This window comes from Terrapene carolina, unplaced genomic scaffold (genome assembly GCF_002925995.2).
Source record: "Terrapene carolina triunguis isolate 2854851 unplaced genomic scaffold, T_m_triunguis-2.0 Scaffold95, whole genome shotgun sequence".
Taxonomy (NCBI): Eukaryota; Metazoa; Chordata; order Testudines; family Emydidae; genus Terrapene; species Terrapene triunguis.
Window position 1 is genome coordinate 21,858,559 of NW_020664446.1, and position 18,826 is coordinate 21,877,384.

Sequence of the window (18,826 nt, forward strand, 5' to 3'; positions counted from 1 at the left end):
GTCAGCAGGACCTGTGTTTTGGGAAAGAACTCCTGAGCCCAGCCAGGGGCTGAACAAATTGTAGAGTTCGAGGAAGACTTGTTTTCAGTTGACACTTGAACTACATTGTTCTCTAAATAAACCAGACCCCAAGAAGGAGTGTTATTTGACTAGCAAATGACTTCATGCAGTTTTTGAGAAGATCAAAAAGGGGAAAATAAGAGAGCAGCAGGGGGAGATACGAGACTGGGTCAACTTAGCATCAACCAACTTACCTCCAGAGAGAGCTGTGTGTGTGTGTGTGTGTGTATATGTGTGAGTGAGAGAGAAAATAAGCCTGTATTTTTAACCAACCAGTTAAAAATAAAGGTTTTTACCTGGTGTAATCTATAATGTGTTAGATTAATGAAACTAGAAGAACTGTTGAAATCTAATTTACCTCTCACCATTTATTCTAATTTCTAGTTTGCTCTTCCATCATCTTGGACAATGAAAATAGGCTAGTTAGTTTCAATTTTGTATCTAATCAGCATGCAGTCATCACCTATTTCTGGGATCTCTCTCTTAGGGTATATTTACACTGCAACTTGGACGTATGATAGCAGCACATGTAGGCATACCCGTGCTAGATCTAAGCATTGAAGTCAAGGCGGCATGGGAGGCTGCATGGGCTAGCCCTGCCTGCCCAGTACCATGGGTACATACTTGAGCAGTTAGATCAAAGCTAGTTTAGGTATGTCCACACATGCTACAATCAACCCTTCCCGTTGCAGTGCAGATGTACCTTAAGAGAAGAGTGAACCCAATTAAGATCAATCTCATCAGGGTTCTCAGGTGAGCCAACAAAACCTTGCATTCAAAAGGAATCCAACGCTGCTGATAGATCTAAAGAGGATCAGCATGGACACCTGGGGTGAAATCTTGATCTTACTGGAGTCAATGTGAGTTTTGTTATTGACTTCAATGGAGCCAGGATTTCACACCTGGATGTTTATCCATTGCCAATAGGATACTACTGACCAAGATTAGTGCAGTCTCCATGCCATAGTAAAAGAGATCAGGGAAAACGGAGGATTCCATTGGATGCCAGAGTTGTTTTGCCACTGTATTCTCAGTAGTTTTGTCCAAAAAGGGGAGCTAATTTTTATTCTGTGCCATCCATTTAAATAGCTGAAATGGAAAACTCTCACATTTCTGCAATTAGTAAACTACTGTAAGCACACTCTGAGCTCTACAATACTTTGCCATTAGAAAAGAAAAAGGCCCTTGGGCCACATTGAAGGCTGTAATTATTTGGGTAAAATGGACATCTCTCTCAAATGTTTAAAGTTTCTGTCCCATCCCTCCCAGACACGATGGACTCTGATTCTCATGACAGCTGTAGCCAAAATGCAGCCTTAAGCATCATTTAATCATAGTGATTCAGACATCCAAGTCAACATCAACTCCTTAAGTAAGTCAGGGCATACAGCATACGCCCAACAAAGGAGCATTCAAGTGACCTTAGGATATAACCTTTAGGGTAAATTTCCACTGACACAGGGAATTTGGCATTCATCAACCAATTAACAATAGAAATTGTGTGCTTAATTCTCCATGCACTGCATATTTACCCCTGCAGATTGAAATGTTCCACTGATGAAATGTAAAGCCAAGACAAAGATAAATGGAAATGTCTTTATATGATTTGTTTATATGGGTCACAGCACTAGGGGAAAAAGTTTTCCTAACAGAGCTATATTCTGTATATATACTATATTGACAAGACAAAATGTAGTTATACTCTTACATACCAGTGTCTCTGCTGGAAAAACAGTACAGATTTGGTTACATTAGGGTGACCAGATGTCCCTATATTATGTGGACCGTCCCGATATTAGGGGCTTTGTCTTATATATGCAACTTAACTCCTTCCCCCTGCCAAAAAAAGGGTTCTGATTTTTCACACTTGCTATGTGGTCACCCTAGGTTACATTCATGAGGTGGACAACATGATTTGTCCTTAAGCATTTCTTGTAAACTACTAGAACAAAATAAAATGTGTTTTCCTTTGAAAAGTAATGTTTGTCCATGTCAAGGCAATTATAGAAAATGGCTGCTGTAAATCTGAATATGATCTGGTTCTAGATAGATCTGGGTCTGATCAGGAATGCACCACAAAAGCAACCTACTAGGGTCTCTAGAAGCACAAATTTTGTCTACTAAACTGTTTAAAAAACCTATGAACGACACAGCACCATGTTTTAATTGTTAATAGTGACAAACTGCTGAGGAGGGTTGGAAAATGTACAGCCTGTTATAACTAATGCCACTAACACTTGAACTGTGACCTTTCTCCCTACAAAACCAATTAAATGTATCTATAATATACCTGAATTATTAATAAAGGATGCCAAATGAGCACTGATAGTCTCCTAGTTGCACACAGGGATTTTCTGGAAGCTAAATGAAATGCTGACATAAGTCTGTTCTGTAATCTCATGGTTGTTTCCTACTAAAGGAAGAACTGGAATGCAATGTACTAAATTACTAGGGCATAAGGATATGTTGTTTAAGTTTTTTAAAAAGCAGTTGTACTGCTGGCAAAAGAGAGCTAGTTCTGTCACAAGCAATTTATTACATCAGTAATTCAACTTTTTTTTTTTTTAAATAAAGTCTGCCTCTGTGCAGAGCTCAGCTAGCACTGGGTTGGCGACATAAACAGCTCCAGAGTTTAATTAGGATCTGTTTACATCTAAAAGATAATTTAATTTTCTTCAAATGGTTAAAGATATCATTCCAGATGGGTCCGCTGACTCTGCAATTTAACATCCTTCTGACCTTAGAGTCTATGAGTCTGTAAACAGTAGGTCTGAGAAATCCAAAGCAAAGTCTGTTCAACTGAAAGCAACCCAAGGGAGGTCAGGAAATTCAGGAGTTAACTTGTGTTTGACTTTCCCTATGGTGGCTAGGTTCTAAAAGGTCTCTGGAATAAGGAGGGGAGAACCAATTTGCGTAAAATAAAAAATCCTCCCCCCCACCCCAACCCACCCCCATAACCCCATATCTCTGTCCCACTTCCATCATGACTCTTTGCTTGTTTTAGCACTAAACTTCAGACCAACTTTAAAAAAAAAAAAAAAAACTTTCTGTAGTGTTGGGATAAATGGTTTTTCACTTCCAGATTCAAGCTGAGATTGGTACCAAAGCCAAAATGCTGTTCTCATGGCACATCTGGCTGAGACCAGAAGCCAGCTTGCTGAAAATCTCATAAGAGAGAATGTTTTCACAGTCCAGAAATGGGATTGTGTTGGAACACCTAATGTATATAAGGGCAAGTTAAGAACAGGCTTAAGCTTTTCTAGATTGTTGTTAATGGGTTTTAATTTAAACGTTTTATCGTTAATAGTGTACTTTTTGGATTTAATTTCTTTTGTTCTATGTCAGTCATAAAATGAAAAGCAAAACAAAAAACAGATGACAAAATAACTAATCTCCCCTAGAAGTTTCTGAGAGTTGACACTACTGAGCAGAATGGATCCTCCAGAGACCTTAACCAACCATTTATCATGCAAATATATATTTAGATGAGTTATAAAATCTGTATTATTACCAGACTTCCTTTGATATGCATCCTTAAAACTCATTAACACTAATAGGCAATACACAAGAGGCGGGAACAGACCCTCCACAACACATTATCGAAAAAAGAGAAAATAAGGCATATCACACCATGACAGTGAATTTGACATTCAGATAGTTCATCTGGCAGACATGCAGCCTTTATAATTCATATTACTGTGACTATCCATGGCATTGTTTTTAAGAGAACAAGTGTAATTAGCAATGTGACGCTGTAGTGACTGTGGCTGGAATTTTCAAAAGGGCTCAACTTCCATGTAAACATCTAAATAAATGGCCAGAAAAGGTCAGCAAAGTAGGTGCATGTTGGGTGCTGAGCTCTTTTGAAAACATGGCCATAAGTGTCATTATGGGAGCTACTGGGTGCTGAGAACTTTTGCAAATCTGGCCCCAATGGCAGATACTGAGCACTTGCAAATCTGGCTTTTAATAAAAGCATAGGACGACCCAGTTTAAAAAAAAAGAACAAAAAGTATGAGAACTATCAATGCAAAAATGCGGCAAGGTTTGAAAAAAAGTGAAAATAAATTATTAAAAATTGCAAGTCAGAGGCGCACAGAAAACACTGCAACAAACTGCACTAATAATCAGCTTGCTAGAATGTAGGCTAAATGTATGTACATAAACCACAACCAATTTCTCCTCAGCAGCAGAAATACAGACATGCAACCAATGATAAAAAAGAAAGAAGAATATAGGGCCCAATGTTCAAACGTGGACACCCAAGTTAGCGCATCCAAAGAGGCATTGAGATCCCTATGTGCTACAGCAGCTTAACTCAACTGTTTTTCAATCTTATGGGAACTGCCCCTCCACAAACAAAACAAAACAAAAACATCCCAGTCTTTCAAAATGCACAAAAGGTTACATTTTCAAAACAACTTTACTTCTAAGCCAGAGCAAATTTTTCTAGATCTAATAAAACTTGGACAATTGGGTTGACGGTATAAAGAAATCACAGACAGTAGTGGTGCAAACAGGGGGAACCTGTATTCATGAAATCTTCATAGCAAAGTCTCTTTTAGCCTCTCATGAAAAAAAAATAAAGGAGTTTTGGACACCTGGCAGTATCAGCACAGAAACGCCATTATGTTTTCACATTAAAATTTTATTTAGACTTAATTGTAACTAATATACCCCAGCTCTGAGTGAGGAACATCCAATTGTGCCTAGAGGAAATTAGAACATACTTTGTATTAGTAATGCTCTTTTAAAGTAGCACTTTAAAGAATCCCTCTTGATAGTTTTCTTTTCTCTTTTAACAAAATCGAGACTGAGCCAATTAAATTAATTTGGGAGGGTAACTAAACAGATTCTAACCAGGTAATATTTTTATCTCGCCCAAGTTACACCATCTGCTCCTTCCCATTAGTCACCTTCTTTCTCGTCTAACTGTAAAAGGTTTCCATTTTAGTTAAAAATGTGTTGATGATGGGGGGGGATGCTTTTATGATTTTTTAAAAAAAGTTTTCTCCAAACCTCAGCAGTAAATGAATGTGCAATCAACATATTTTTTCCAACCTCAGGTAGAATTTCTACTGCGTGCTAACTTGTTTCATATTCTCCATGTTCTTTCTCTCCTCCCACCCCCCGCAAAAGTCAATAATTAAAGTGAGATGAAAGGCAATTAATCAAAATTAGTCATTTCCTACTGAGAGGAATAGTCCTACTAAAATCCTGTAAACAAATTATCAATGGCCAAGAGGTTAATGAAGAGTTGGTTCCAACTCCATTTTCCTTTTTTCTTCACTGAGTTTATGACCACTGCATGAGTAACCAGATTCCCTAGGCCACAACTCATTTAATACAGCAGTGTGCACAGCCAACACTCAACAGTATACTGTCATCAGAGATTCATAGTGTCTGAGTCTCCACTTTCTTGTACCTTGTATAGTCATCTATAGCCACGCAATTTACATTCTCTCTGCAAAGGTGCAAATGAGCAATAAAGAATCAGACTTTTGAAGAGAAATTCATGGTATTGCTGCTGCCACTTTATACTGCCAGAGGTGGCATAATTAACTCTATACCTCCTTTAACGGTGCTCCCCCACTGCAGGGGGTGTGCCAGAGGTGCACTCTGGTGGGAAATGAGGCTGGGGCAGCTATTTCCCAGCGGTACAACCCTAGGTAGTGCATTGGCCTTCATATGGGCACAGGGATGAACAGTGCCTTGAACGGAAAGAGGGAAAAGGCCTGTTAAGGATATCCAGTCCAATTCCCTGCTAATGCAGAATTGTTTCCTACAGCATATTTAATAGTGTTTTGTCCCATTTTTTTTTTCAAATTTCCAAAAGCTGGGGATTCACGCACTCCCATTGGGAGACAAAGCCACAGGTGCATACAACTCAATGATTGCCCCCTTTCTTAATTTCATCCTTTTCTCCTTGGTATACTCTTGTGTACAACCCCAAAGCATCCCTGGCCCTCTTTGACATTATACCATTTAGATAGGTGTGTGGTGTGCACTTATTTCCCATTAGCCAGGCTACATACTTACCCCCTTCAACTCTTCCTCCTCCTCACAAGCCAATCACTCCAGCCTCTTGATCAGCTTCACTGCTCTTCTCTGAATCCCCTCCTAACCATTTATTTATTAAGTAAAGCTCAGCTCTTAACACAGAGGAGCTGATTAAAACTTGGTTCATTGATTTTGAGGATTCAGGCCAGGATTCAGCACCAGACAGTGGCAGTAGCTCCCGTAAAAATTCTCCAGCACAACTCTTTCCTCCGACTGTGGCTACTATTGTACAGGGCAGGTACAAATTGGAACAAATTGATAAACTAAACAGTAATAAATTACCAGGACCAGATGGTATTCACCCAAGTGTTCTGAAGGAACTCAAATGTGAAATTGCAGAACTACTAACTGTAGTCTGTAACCTATTATTTAAATCGGCTTCTGTACCAAATGACTGGAGGATAGCTGATGTGATGCCAATTTTTAAAAAGCGCTCCAGAGGTGATCCCGGCATTTACAGGCCAGTAAACCTGACTTCAGTACCGGGCAAACTGGTTGAAATTATAGTAAAGAACAAAATTGTAAGACACATACATGAACATAATTTGTTGGGGAAGTGTCAACATGGTTTTTGTAAAGGGAAATCATGCCTCACCAATCTACTGGAATTCTTCGAGGGGGTCAACAAGTATGTGGACAAGGGGGATCCAGCGGATATATGGTACTCAGATTTTCAGAAAACCTTTGATAAGGACTCTCACCAAAGGCTCTGAAGCAAAGTAAGCTGTCATGGGATAAGAGGGAAGGTTCTCTCATGGTAACTGGTTAAAAGATAAGAAACAAAGGGTAGGAATAAATGGTGAGTTTTCAGAATGGAGAGAGGTAAATAGTGGTGTCCCCCAGGGGTTTGTATTGGGACCAGTCCTACTCAACATATTCATAAATGATCTGGAAAAAGAGGTAAACAGTGAGGTGGCAAAATTTGCAGATGATACAAAACTACTCAAGATAGTTAAGTCCCAGGCAGACTGCAAAGAGCTACAAAAGGATCTCTCGAAACTGGGTGACTGGGCAACAAAATGGCAGATGAAATTCAATGTTGATAAATGCAAAGTAATGCATATGGGAAAACATAATCCCAACTATACGTATAAAATGATGGGGGCTAAATTAGCTGTTACCACTCAAGAAAGAGATCTTGGAGTCACTGTGGATAGTTCTCTGAAAACATCCACTCAATGTGCAGCGGCAGTCAAAAAAGCAAACAGAATGTTGGGAATCATTAAGAAAGGGATAGATAAGACAGAAAATATCATGTCGCCTCTATATAAATCCATGGTACGCCCACATCTTGAATACTATGGGCAGATGTGGTCACCCCATCTCAAAAAAGATGTACTGGAATTGGAAAAGGTTCAGAAAAAGGCAAGAAAAATGATTAGGGATATGGAATGTCTTCCATATGAGAAGAGACTAGTAAGAGTGGGACTTTTCAGCTTTGAAAAGAGACAACTAAGGGGGATATGATTGAGTTCTAAAAAATCAATACTGGTGTGAAGAAAGTAAATAAGGGAGTGTTATTTACTCCTTCTCATAACACAAGAACTGCGGCCACCAAATGAAAACAGCAAGTTTAAAACAAACAAAAGGAAGTTATTTCTTCACATAACACACAGTCAACCTGTGGAACTCTTTGCCAGATAATGTTGTGAAGGCCAAGACTATAACATGGTTCAAAAAAGAATTAGATATATTCATGAAGGATAGGTCCATCAATGGCTATTAGCCAGGATGGGCAGGGATGGTGTCCCTAGCTCTGTTTGCCAGAAGCTGGGAATGGGTGACAGGGGATGGATCACCTGATGATTACCTGTTCTGTTCATTCCCTCTGGGGCACCTGGCATTGGTCACTGTCAGAAGACAGGATACTGGGCTAGATGGACCTTTGGTCTGATCCAGTATGGCCGTTCTTATGTACTAACCAACTGCATGGTCCGGGGTCCGTCGGCGGGCAGGGGGTGCTGGGCTGATAGGGGGGCTGCCAGCTGTGGACAAAGCAGGCGGCCAAACGACATTATAGCGGAGCACTGCACAACTTTAAACGAGCATGTTCTGTAATGGAGCAGGGAGGTAACATCCTAACGTTAAGCAAGAGGACGTTAAGTGGGGAGTTACTGTATTTAGTCTGCAGAAGAGAACAATGAGGGGGGATTTGATAGCTGCTTTCAACTACCTGAAAGGAGGTTCCAAAGAGGATGGATCTAGACTGTTCTCAGTGGTACCAGATGATAGAACAAGGAATAATGGTCTCAAGTTGCAGTGGGGGAGGTTTAGGTTGGATATTAGGAAAAACTTTTTCACTAGGAGGGTGGTAAAGCACTGGAATGGGTTACCTAGGGAGGTGGTGGAATCTCCTTCCTTAGAGGTTTTTAAGGTCAGGCTTGACAAAGCCCAGGCTGGGATGATTTAGTTGGGGATTGGTCCTGCTTTGAGCAGGGGGTTGGACTAGATGATCTCCTGAGGCCCCTCCCAACCCTGATATTCTGTGATTCTATGAAGGTTCTCAATTCCCAACTGTACCCTCTGTGGTGAATGCAGTAATGCAGTGGGGTTAGTATGGATTGCTGAAGTGGCCAGTTTGCTGTGCATGCTAGCTTTCTTTGCCAGCTGTAAAGGCTGTTTATGCCTTATTCTTGAAGCTCAAGACATTTCTAGGATAATAGGACTTATTTTGTCGTAAAGTTACTTGGATAGGAAATAAAGTACACAGTGGGCTGGGGGGCAGACTTTAAGGAGATCTTTACCTCTCCTACAGCAGGACACAAAGAGGACTGGATCATAGCCTCGAAGGCGGCCGCTTTTTAGACCTCCCCACTTTTCTGTCATTGAAATGTCACCATAATGACCCCCTCCTTCTGTATCTAGGAGAAAGGTGGGTCTGCTGCGTAAGGCCAAACACAGAAACATTAAGGAATATGAACTATAAAATGCTTTTTTCTTCAAATTGATACTTATGCCACTGGGATTAAAGCTGGTAAGAAGATAAAATGTACACGAACTACAGGAATGGCCCCACAGTTAGTTCTATCCCTTTGGCTCCAGCCCATTCTTGTTATGCCCAGCACTCATTAAGACTCTAGACTCGCCATTTGGGCTTTTCACCATTCTTCCTCTCTCAAAAAGAGTTTAAATTCAAAAGAACTAAAAGAGGCAAAAAAGTATAATTAAAAGACAAGCTTAGAAAGGAAATTGTACCTTATCATTAAACACTTTTCTGTTGATACAATTTATTTATCACAAAAGCCCCACTCTTGTACTGTGACATATGTTTTTGCTAGATGATATTTGAATCTCTGGGGCAGCAGAGGTACCATGTTGCTCTTTTGATCCATAATTCTATATGGAATATTACGCCAAATATACTTTGCTAAAGTGTTTGACTCTTTAAAGCATTTCTTGCTCATACAAAAGTTGCATGCACATCTTTCAGGTACCTTTTAATACTAAAAGCTACAGGAAGCTCATTAATGGACAGATCCAACAGAGTTTAGGTTCCTGATCCCAGGAGGCTGCTTCCACTAAGTAATAATTTCCAAGACAAGTTTTTAATGTTAAATTCTTCAAAGAAAGAAGATGGCAATAATTAATGAAATCACTTTAAAATGAAAAAAACTTCAAACATTTTCCTTCATTACAGAACCACATTAGTGACTCCAAAATTAAGGCTGCAGGAGGCCTGTCCTTCCAACCTATGTTTTTTCCTACCCTTTATAGCTCTTGAATAAAGACTTCTTTGGGGCTGATCCTTTTTTAAAGCTTAATCTCAGCCTGAGAGAGTTTTTTCTTTTATAGTTTTGTAACACCCTGCTTAAACCAACAGAAATTAGAGGGCATGGATGGGAAGGGAATACATATACTGGAAGCAGACACTGCCTTAGGAATGTATTTGGGCTTCTTTATATCCTCTTTCTTTTTATGTTTCTACTGTTCCGAGAATATTTTCCAGGTAGGGAACATTCACCTAGCATTTTCAGAAATGATCACACTCTTAGCCTCCAAGCCTGCAAACATTTCAGGGTTCAGCGAGTAACCTACATATAAGAATAGTCCCAGAGATTACATATTTTGGTAAATACTCAGACTGGTAATTTTAGACTAACAAAATATTGTTTGAATTCTTTTATAAGACTGTAAAGTATATCTCCTGGAATGTTTATTACAGACAGGCAGCAGCTACTTCGTAGCTAAGCTTGAAGGTAAAGACAGAGGCTAAAAATTCCCATTGTAAATCAATAACCTTCCCCCTCCCAAAAAATTATCTCCCTGGAGCAAGCTCCTGGCTAAGTGGCAAGGCACTCTGGCAGGTTGGGCCTGTAGACTACAAGGTGCAGTGCCCAGACAAATAGAAACAAAGACACATTTTTCATATTAATTTGCAAAAACCCTAGAGGGCACAGCAGGGTGTTTTCATTCCCTCAGAGGATGATGGGGAGGATTTAGGACCCAGATTCCTGAACCTGCGAGTGTTGAGAAGGTAGCTCTAGGGCTGCAGCTAACTATGGTACAGTGAGGGAAAATGGGTAACCTCCTGAAGGTATTCAAGGACATATTCTCATTGCTACAAGGGTGGACCTCCCTTATAGTAAGAGGGGCCAAGCTGGCACAGAAATCCTACTGAATATCAGAAGGGATGAAGAAGGTACTGGTTCAGGAAGTTGAATTAATGTTGAAACTGGGGGTAATCAAGGAATCGTTTAACCCTTGGTAGTCCTGCTCCTGAAACTCTAGGGGGCCATCTGTTTCTGGGTGGACATCAGATAGGTAAATGCCATTTCCCGCTTTGATGCCTTCCCTATGCTGCGGGTGGATGATTTACTAGAGTGTCTTAGCCAGACCCAATATATTACTATTTTAGATCTGACCAAGGGCTATTGGCAGATTCCTCTTTCCCCCTGACTCTCAGGAAAAAAACAGCTTTTGCTATCTTGATAGGCTTGTTCCACTTTGTCCACTTTCCACCATGACTTTGGGTGACATGGGGCCCAGCCATCTTCCAGAAGTTGACAGAGGAGGTATTATGATCTCACCATTTTTATGCAGTGGCATTTCTAGATGATGTTGTGGTCTACATCCAAGAGTGGCTTATTCACCTCTAAAATCTGGCTGCAATACTGCAGTCCTCCATGGGGTCAATCTCTCAGCAAACCCTGAAAAAGTGCCAGGTGGGCAAGCATGAAACCAAGTATTTGGGGTAGCTAGTGGGGAATGGGTGTGTACAAACCCTCATCGATAAGGTAGAGGCAACAGGCAGTACTCCCATCCCAAAGACTAAAAAACCAGTGGTGTGGTCCTTTTTAGTCATAGCTAGCTACTAAAGATGATTTTTCCTGGAACTTCACTGTAGTTCCCCTCACAGACCTTGCCAAGACATCAATCCTTTGGCAAGTCACCAATGTGACTGGACCTTCCAGGAGAAAAAGTAAACCAGATCCCCTTGGATTTCTGAAAGTCACATCTCTTCCTAGGGTTGAGTTTGTGTGTACTCTGGTTTCTGACAATTGTTCTCACTTTTACTCCTCTCTCTCCTAACTCCAAAATGCCTTGTTTTAGAAACATGCACTTAGTCCTCCAGGTGGGCTTAGAAATCAGAATGTTATTACTATTAAAAGCCTTTGGGACAGCTCCTCTGAGAAGCATGGAGGAAAGGGAGTTGTGATCCCTGTCTGGTGGGCCATCGTTGGTGGCATAATTTAGAACAACTGAAGTATGGCCGGAGAAACTAGCCTCTGGATGGCATCAAGATTAGGGGAGCAGAAAGGTGGTTCAGAGACACCTATTCTCTGCATGGTCCATGACCTGGCCTTTTATCACGTCATAGCATGGTTATATGGTGTCTAAAGAGACCTTTCACTTCAGTCAGTGCTCATCATGCATCCTGGGAAGAACAAATGAAAGAAGCTGGATGAATAAAAAGAGAAGGTTTTAGTAGTTTAAATAATCTTGCTCTTCTCTAATTTTCAACCTCCCATAGTCTCCTTCTGAACAGACCCCCAAGGAGAGCCCTTCACAGGTTGGAGATCCATGGAGGGCCAGGAGGTGGATGAGGAGAAGCATAAAAGCCAGTGGAAAGCTAATGCAACTTGAGGCTATGTTAACTGTTTCACAACCTGCTCTGTGTTGGAACCATCACTGAGGGCAGGTGAGGCCCAGAACTTGTGGTTGCTAGAGGACACCCTAGCAGTTAATGGACCTGAGCTGTCAGCGAGCCCATAGGGGCAGAGGGCTGCAGAGCCAACGTAGAGACACAGGGGTCCTGTGTGGATCTACAGAATTCTGTGCATAGCACTGCTCCCTAATCCATAGAGGTAGGGCAAACTGACAGAATAACTTGGGGAAAACTTCATGAGGTTTCTTCCCGTGGGGCCCTCTTGTGGTTTCTTCTGAAGCTGCAGGGTGACCAGGTGCACAAATACTAATTCGGCTGATCGTTAAAGGTTGTGTATATCATTCAGGCACTAAGATATAAAATCTGTCTGCTCATTGCAGATATGAAGTCAGGAGTTACCAATCACATTAGCACTCCTCATGGTCATGTTGCCGATTTCAGTTTGTTTTTTTAGTGTGTGTAATAGCTGTGATGTGCTGCTGAACAGAATTCTGCAAGGATATTTATTACCTATTGTTTTAGAAAAGCCAAGCTATTTTTCTTATGCAAAACTTTAGAAATCGCTCCCTTTCCCCCACAAACACACCAATCTCTTTTCATTGTTTGTCCCCTAGCTTGCTATGACTGGCCACTAGCCAGCACCTTTTTCTTTTCTTAACAAGGATGACAGTTTGCCTTTGAAGCAGATGCCAAAGCTGCTGTTTGGCTGATCAGCAGGGAGCTCTCCTGCATGACACTCCCTCTCCTCTCCTACCTCCTTTCCAAGAAATATGCAGTCACTGCACCAGCAGAGACGAAAGAACCCTGAGCATGGTCACAAATCCTAACACTGAAAAGCTTCGTAACTGACAGAGTAAAATATACAAAAAAGCCCACATATACAGACTATGGATGACAAAACAGATGCACATCCAAGGCTGGGTGTTTCAGTTTCTAATATTGTAGAACAGGCTGTAATTAGTGAACTGTGCCAGAAGTCCAAGACCTCTTGTAGAAAACACCATTGTATCTTTGATGTCCATAAAAGGTCAGGCTGTCAGCCGCAGCCTCCTAACACCATGCTTGAGTATCTCCTCAGTATTGACTCAGAAAGAAGAGTGTCGCCTATTGATTCATCACCATGACTCCCTAGATTGCCTTGTTTTTTCCCTCAGAAGACTCCCATCCAAATACTGAATAGGCCTGACTCTGCTTAGCTTATGAGATCTGATTTGTTCACAGCTCATGCTGGTATAGCTGCAAAAAATACAGGTAGAGTTCATCCCTCACCCCATGCAAAGCCTACATAGCATTCACATCCCATTTCAGTCTTCTTCAAAACAGGGGTTAAGTTAGGACTTATGTGGTGCATCATGCTTGTGCTGATCTTCTGCACAGGAATGAACTGCACCAAAAGTGAAATAACAGAAAGCCTAACACTTTATTTCCTACATACTAATTTTGGTCATGGCCTTTATTCTGGTCATTCCCCCTTATGATTATTTGTGATGTCACACTGGCAAGATGACAGTAGTGGAAGTTCTGATAAAAATGCCTGCACTGTATTATAACAGGGGTTGTTCAAAACAACAAACAATTCATTGCTTCTCATGGCATTTTTCTCTCTTCCACACTAGAGAACTCAACATGGCAAATTTTGTTCTGCTAACAAGTTTTATTGTTTCTACTTGTGGAGGGGTTTTCGTGGGAAGCTTTGACTGGCCTCATTGTGTAAACTTTTACTCAAAAGCTTCCCGAGATAACAAACTACAGCATAATTTCCTCCCCACCAACTAACGCTTACTAATGTTTGCACTTACCCAGTAGAGGGGTTCATGATACAGCCACCTTTATCAGTAGATGCTTTGCAGGTACAGCCCCTCTCCAGGGTATCATGATTCATCCCAAAGTTGTGGCCCAGCTCATGAGCCAGGGTTACGGCTGCACCAAGAGGGCTGTCTGAATGATCCTCAAAGAAAAAAAAAAAAAAGAACCGTGAAGCCCATGTACAAGAAAGAATGACCGATAAAAGAATACATGTTTAGATCCATCCTCGATATCTTAAATTGTTTTATAAGCCTCTCCAATATAATTGCAGGTACTCTATTGCTGCTAGATGGATAAAATTACAAATTATCAACATCCTCCCTTCCCTCAACAAGCCATTTACGTTGGGATTATCAAAGTAGCCTGTGGTATTGGGGCACCCAATTCTTTATGGTAACTAGGCATTCAGATAGCTGAGGCAGCTTTGACTAGCTTCGTAGTCTCTCTTCTATAGCTAGAAATTCACTCGTAACCCCTGCCCATTTTATGTCCAAGAATTTGGATATCGCATAAACAGCAGAAAATGATTTGCACATATCTTGAAGGATGGGGATGACAGTGGCATAAGAGGAGGGACTGGGAGAAAGAGGGCAGAAAATCCTGCACTTCAGGAGCTCAATCCCCACAGTGCAGTGAAGAGGTTTGGCTTTGTCTCTAGCATCCATTACTAAGCTGAAGCAGAAATTATAGCAGCTGTGAGCTCAAGCAACCATTTTACAGGACCTCATTTTTAATTAAAAAAGTAAAAAAGACAAAGTCCTCAGATGGCCTCTAGTTAATTCCTGTAAGTGTTTTACTTGGTGTAAAAGAAAAAAAATAGAAACACTGGCATTGATCCTTGTGGGAATGTTGTTTTCCCAAACAAATGTTTCTGAGAAATGCACTGTGTGGTTTGGTTAGGGGCTACTGATCAGATTAATGTTTTGGCCTGGCCATGAATAAAAGAGATCTTTCCACAAAGCTCTGTATGACATCAATCACTTTCCTTGGGAAAAAAACCCCCCATCTTTCTTATAAAAGCTCTCCCAAAAGGCATAAAACATATAATAGAAATGCGTGATTTACGTTTTATCAGTCAGTAAATGGAATTAGTATGTACTGCTGCCTGCTTTAAAAGCATAAATGAATATATTCAGCTTAAATAAGTCTTCTGTTATTGTCTTAGCCAGCCTTAGGACTAACAAAAAGTGAAAGGTAAAAAAGAGTCTAAAACATCAGCCTTATATAAGAGAAGCCTTTAATAAATGATTTGGTTTGGATTTTATAGATTCCTTTTTCAGCTCGCTAATATTTTTAGTAAATCAATCAATTCTCAGGTAGAAAGCACATTTGAAAAAATAAGGTAATAATTTCAGAAGGCAAATGGCCACTGTTATTTGGCTCATGGAGTAAATTCAAGGAATTTTATCTTCAAAACAAACAACAAAAAAGTGCTCTCATTTCAGGCTTTCCTGAATCTTGCAATATTTAATACAAAAATGTTGTTGCTAAAATTCTACTTGTGCTTGAAACTGTGTGTGTATCATTGTATTTTAAAATGGCTGTTTTAGGGGAAGCTAAACAGCTAATTTTTTGTTTGTTTGTTATTATGGCAAACTGCAGTGTGCACACATGTAAATTTATAATGGTTTTTTAAAAATATTCTCTCATGACACTTAGTTACACACCAAGATGTCTTAATATCTAGTTTGATTGATCTCTGTGGGTACATGCATTGAATTTCCCAAATATTTAATCAATAGCTGTAATTACACCTGACTCCACAGAAGAAGCAAAAGTAAAACAGGGCTGCGGATTGACAGGACAATGATGTAATGTCCACACATTTTAACAAAGCAGCACAGAAGTCATGTCTTTAAATTAGGGATCTGTCGCAGCCGCATTCACTTTTAGCTGTGGTCAACATTTAGAACTTTCTTCAAATCCTGAACAACTTAGAGAGACAATAACTGAGCCTGGAACAGGGTGGCTTGCCCCACGGGCTGGAAAGCCTGTGGCTAAGCCAGCTCCGATTAGAGCATGAGACCCACTAGAGAGGGGATCAGGTGATTCTCCTATAAAGAGCAGCTGGAAGCTGCAGTGGAGGTGGGGGAGATGTTCAGGGAGAGCAGAGATTGTTGGGTTTTGGGACTAAGACTCCAGCCAGGAAGGGCTGGGAGTAGCCTGTTAAGTCAGGAGAGACCCTGAGCAAGCAGGGGAGAGAGTGCAAAAGTTCTCCAGGCAGGGAGGCATGGGAGTAGGAAGAGAAACATTTGTCTGTTGGATGTCAATTTGGGAGTTTGAGTTTTGATTTGAATGATTTTCTGTGAATAAACCCAGACCTGCAAGGAGGGGTTCTTTGACCACAGAAAAAGTGTGGAGAGCCTGTGTAAGAGGCCCTCAAGAGGGGGAAACAGAGGCAGGGCTCTGCAGAGTGACCCCTCGCCACGAGGGGGTGCTCAGTACGGGGCAACCCTATTACAGAACCCAGCTGTTACTTTCATGCTCACAGCCATTTCTCTGCACAAACAGTGAGATTCTTCTTATTTCAACATCTCCTAAGATAATAATTTTTAAAATAATGATTTGCAAGGTCCATGACCAAATTAGAACAAGAAATGATCTGAAATATAATTATTACAGCACATGCGGTTCTCATTACTTGCTTGGATCATTCTGAATGCTATCAGGTTTCTAGAGTGGGTTTTTAAAGACAAAGAATGTGATGTCTCAGCAAAAGAGGTTATTGGAAAACAGCATAAATTAAGACTATCCAAACAAACAGTAATATGCCAAGTTTGATAGTGAGACTATTTAAGCTCAGCAGCACTTGAGAAATGAATAGACTTACGAGGAATGAGGCTTTGATTTATTCCTCTACATTTTTTTACGTTAAGTTCAGTAGTAAAAGTCATTAGCAAACAGTTTCACAATCGCCAAACAGGAAATCTTCTCCTGTTGAACACGCTATAGGCTGTTATACCAAATATGCAGTTGCTTTCAACTGAACTCTGCTGCATTCCACTGAGATTCAGCTTGAACATTAATAATAAAATAACTTTGCCTAATGCTGCTGCAGACTAGCACCTCAGTCCTAGAACTGACTCCAGGCATTAAGTTGTAAACTGGGACATTTACAAAAAATACTTTCCACTGAGGTGTTTCTTAAATTAAATAAATCTCAGTGGCTCAATTCTGTACTTCTCATTCAAGCTAACCTCCCAGGAGAGTCAAAAGTGTTTTGCCTGAGTGTGTACAGCAGAATATGTCTGAGCAAGAAAGCAACATTTTACCTTTACACTTAACTTGCATTAATATTCATGGAAAATATGAGCCTCATCTATCACAAAGAGAATCAAACCACCTAGAATGTATATAGCAGGACAGGTGCTCAGAGAGGCATGATAAAAGAACCAAGATAGATTAGATATTAGATTTGAATAAGAGTGCAGACAGAAAAATCAGACCAGACAAGGATGATAACTTTCTTTGACAGGGTAACAAGCCTTGTGGCTAGGAGGGAAGTGGCAGATCTTGACTTTAGTACGGCTTTTGATATTGTCTCGCATGACCGTCTCATAAACAAACTAGGGAAATACAACCTAGATGGAGCTACTATAAGGTGGGTGCATAACTAGTTGGAAAACCATTCCCAGAGAGTAGTTATCAGTGGTTCACAGTCATGCTGGAAAGGCATAATGAGTGAGATCCAGCAGGGATCAGTTCTGGGTCCGGTTCTGTTCAATATCTTCATCAATGATTTAGATAATAGCATAGAGAGTAACTTATAAAGTTTGTGGATGATACCAAGCTGGGAGGGGTTGCAAGTGTTTTGGAGGACAGGATATAATTCAAAATGATCTGGACAAACTGGAGAAATGGTCTGAAGTAAATAGGATGAAATTCAGTAAGGACAAATACAAAGCACTCCACTTAGGAAGGAAAAATCAGTTTCACACATACAAAATGGGAAATGACTGCCTAGGAAGGAGTACTGCTAAATATGAGTCAACAGTGTAACACTATTGCAAAAAAAGTGAACATCATTCTGGGATGTACTAGCAGGAGTGTTGTAAGCAAGACACGAGAAATAATTATTCCGCTCTACTCCACGCTGATTAGGCCTCAACTAGAGTATTGTGTCCAGTTCTGGGTGCCACATTTCAGGAAAGATGTGGTCAAATTGGAGAAAGTCCAGAGAAGAGCAACAAAAATGATTAAAGCCAGGGCCAGCTCCAGGGTTTTGGCCGCCCCAAGCAGCCAAAAATAAAAAATACAAAATAAAGCCGTGATCGCAATCTGCGGCGGCAATTCAGCGGGAGGTCCTTCGCTCCGAGCGGGAGTGAGGGACCATCCGCCGAATTACCGCTGAATAGCTGGACATGCCACCCCTCTTCGGAGCGGCCACCACAAGCACCTGCTTGCCAGGCTGGTGCCTGGAGCCGGCCCTGATTAAAGGTCTATAAAACATGACCTATGAGGGAAGATTGAAAAAATTGGGTTTGTTTAGTCTGGAAAAGAGAAGACTGAGAGGGGACATGATAACAGTTTTCAAGTACATAAAAGGTTGTTACAAGGAGGAGGGAGAAAAATTGTTCTTCTTAACCTCTGAGGATAGGACAAGAAGCAGTGGGCTTAAATTGCTGCAAGGGAGGTTTAGATTGGACAAAACTTCCTAACTGTCAGGGTGGTTAAGCACTGGAATAAATTGCCTAGGGAGGTTATGGAATCTCCATCATTGGAGATTTTTAAGAGCAGGTTAGACAAACACCTGTCAGGGATGGTCTAGATCAGGGGTCGGCAACCTTTCAGAAG

General features: G+C 40.8%; 1 protein-coding gene across 1 annotated transcript in view; it reads right to left on the minus strand.

Moving 5' to 3' along the window:
• The window catches only part of ADAM12 (ADAM metallopeptidase domain 12), a 322,093-nt gene that overhangs the window by 66,916 nt on the left and 236,351 nt on the right, over positions 1 to 18,826 (minus strand). Inside the window, exon 11 of the mRNA XM_024210612.3 lies at positions 14,026 to 14,174. Within this exon, the coding sequence (XP_024066380.2) occupies positions 14,026 to 14,174 (149 nt within the window). The remainder of the gene's footprint in view (positions 1 to 14,025; positions 14,175 to 18,826) is intronic.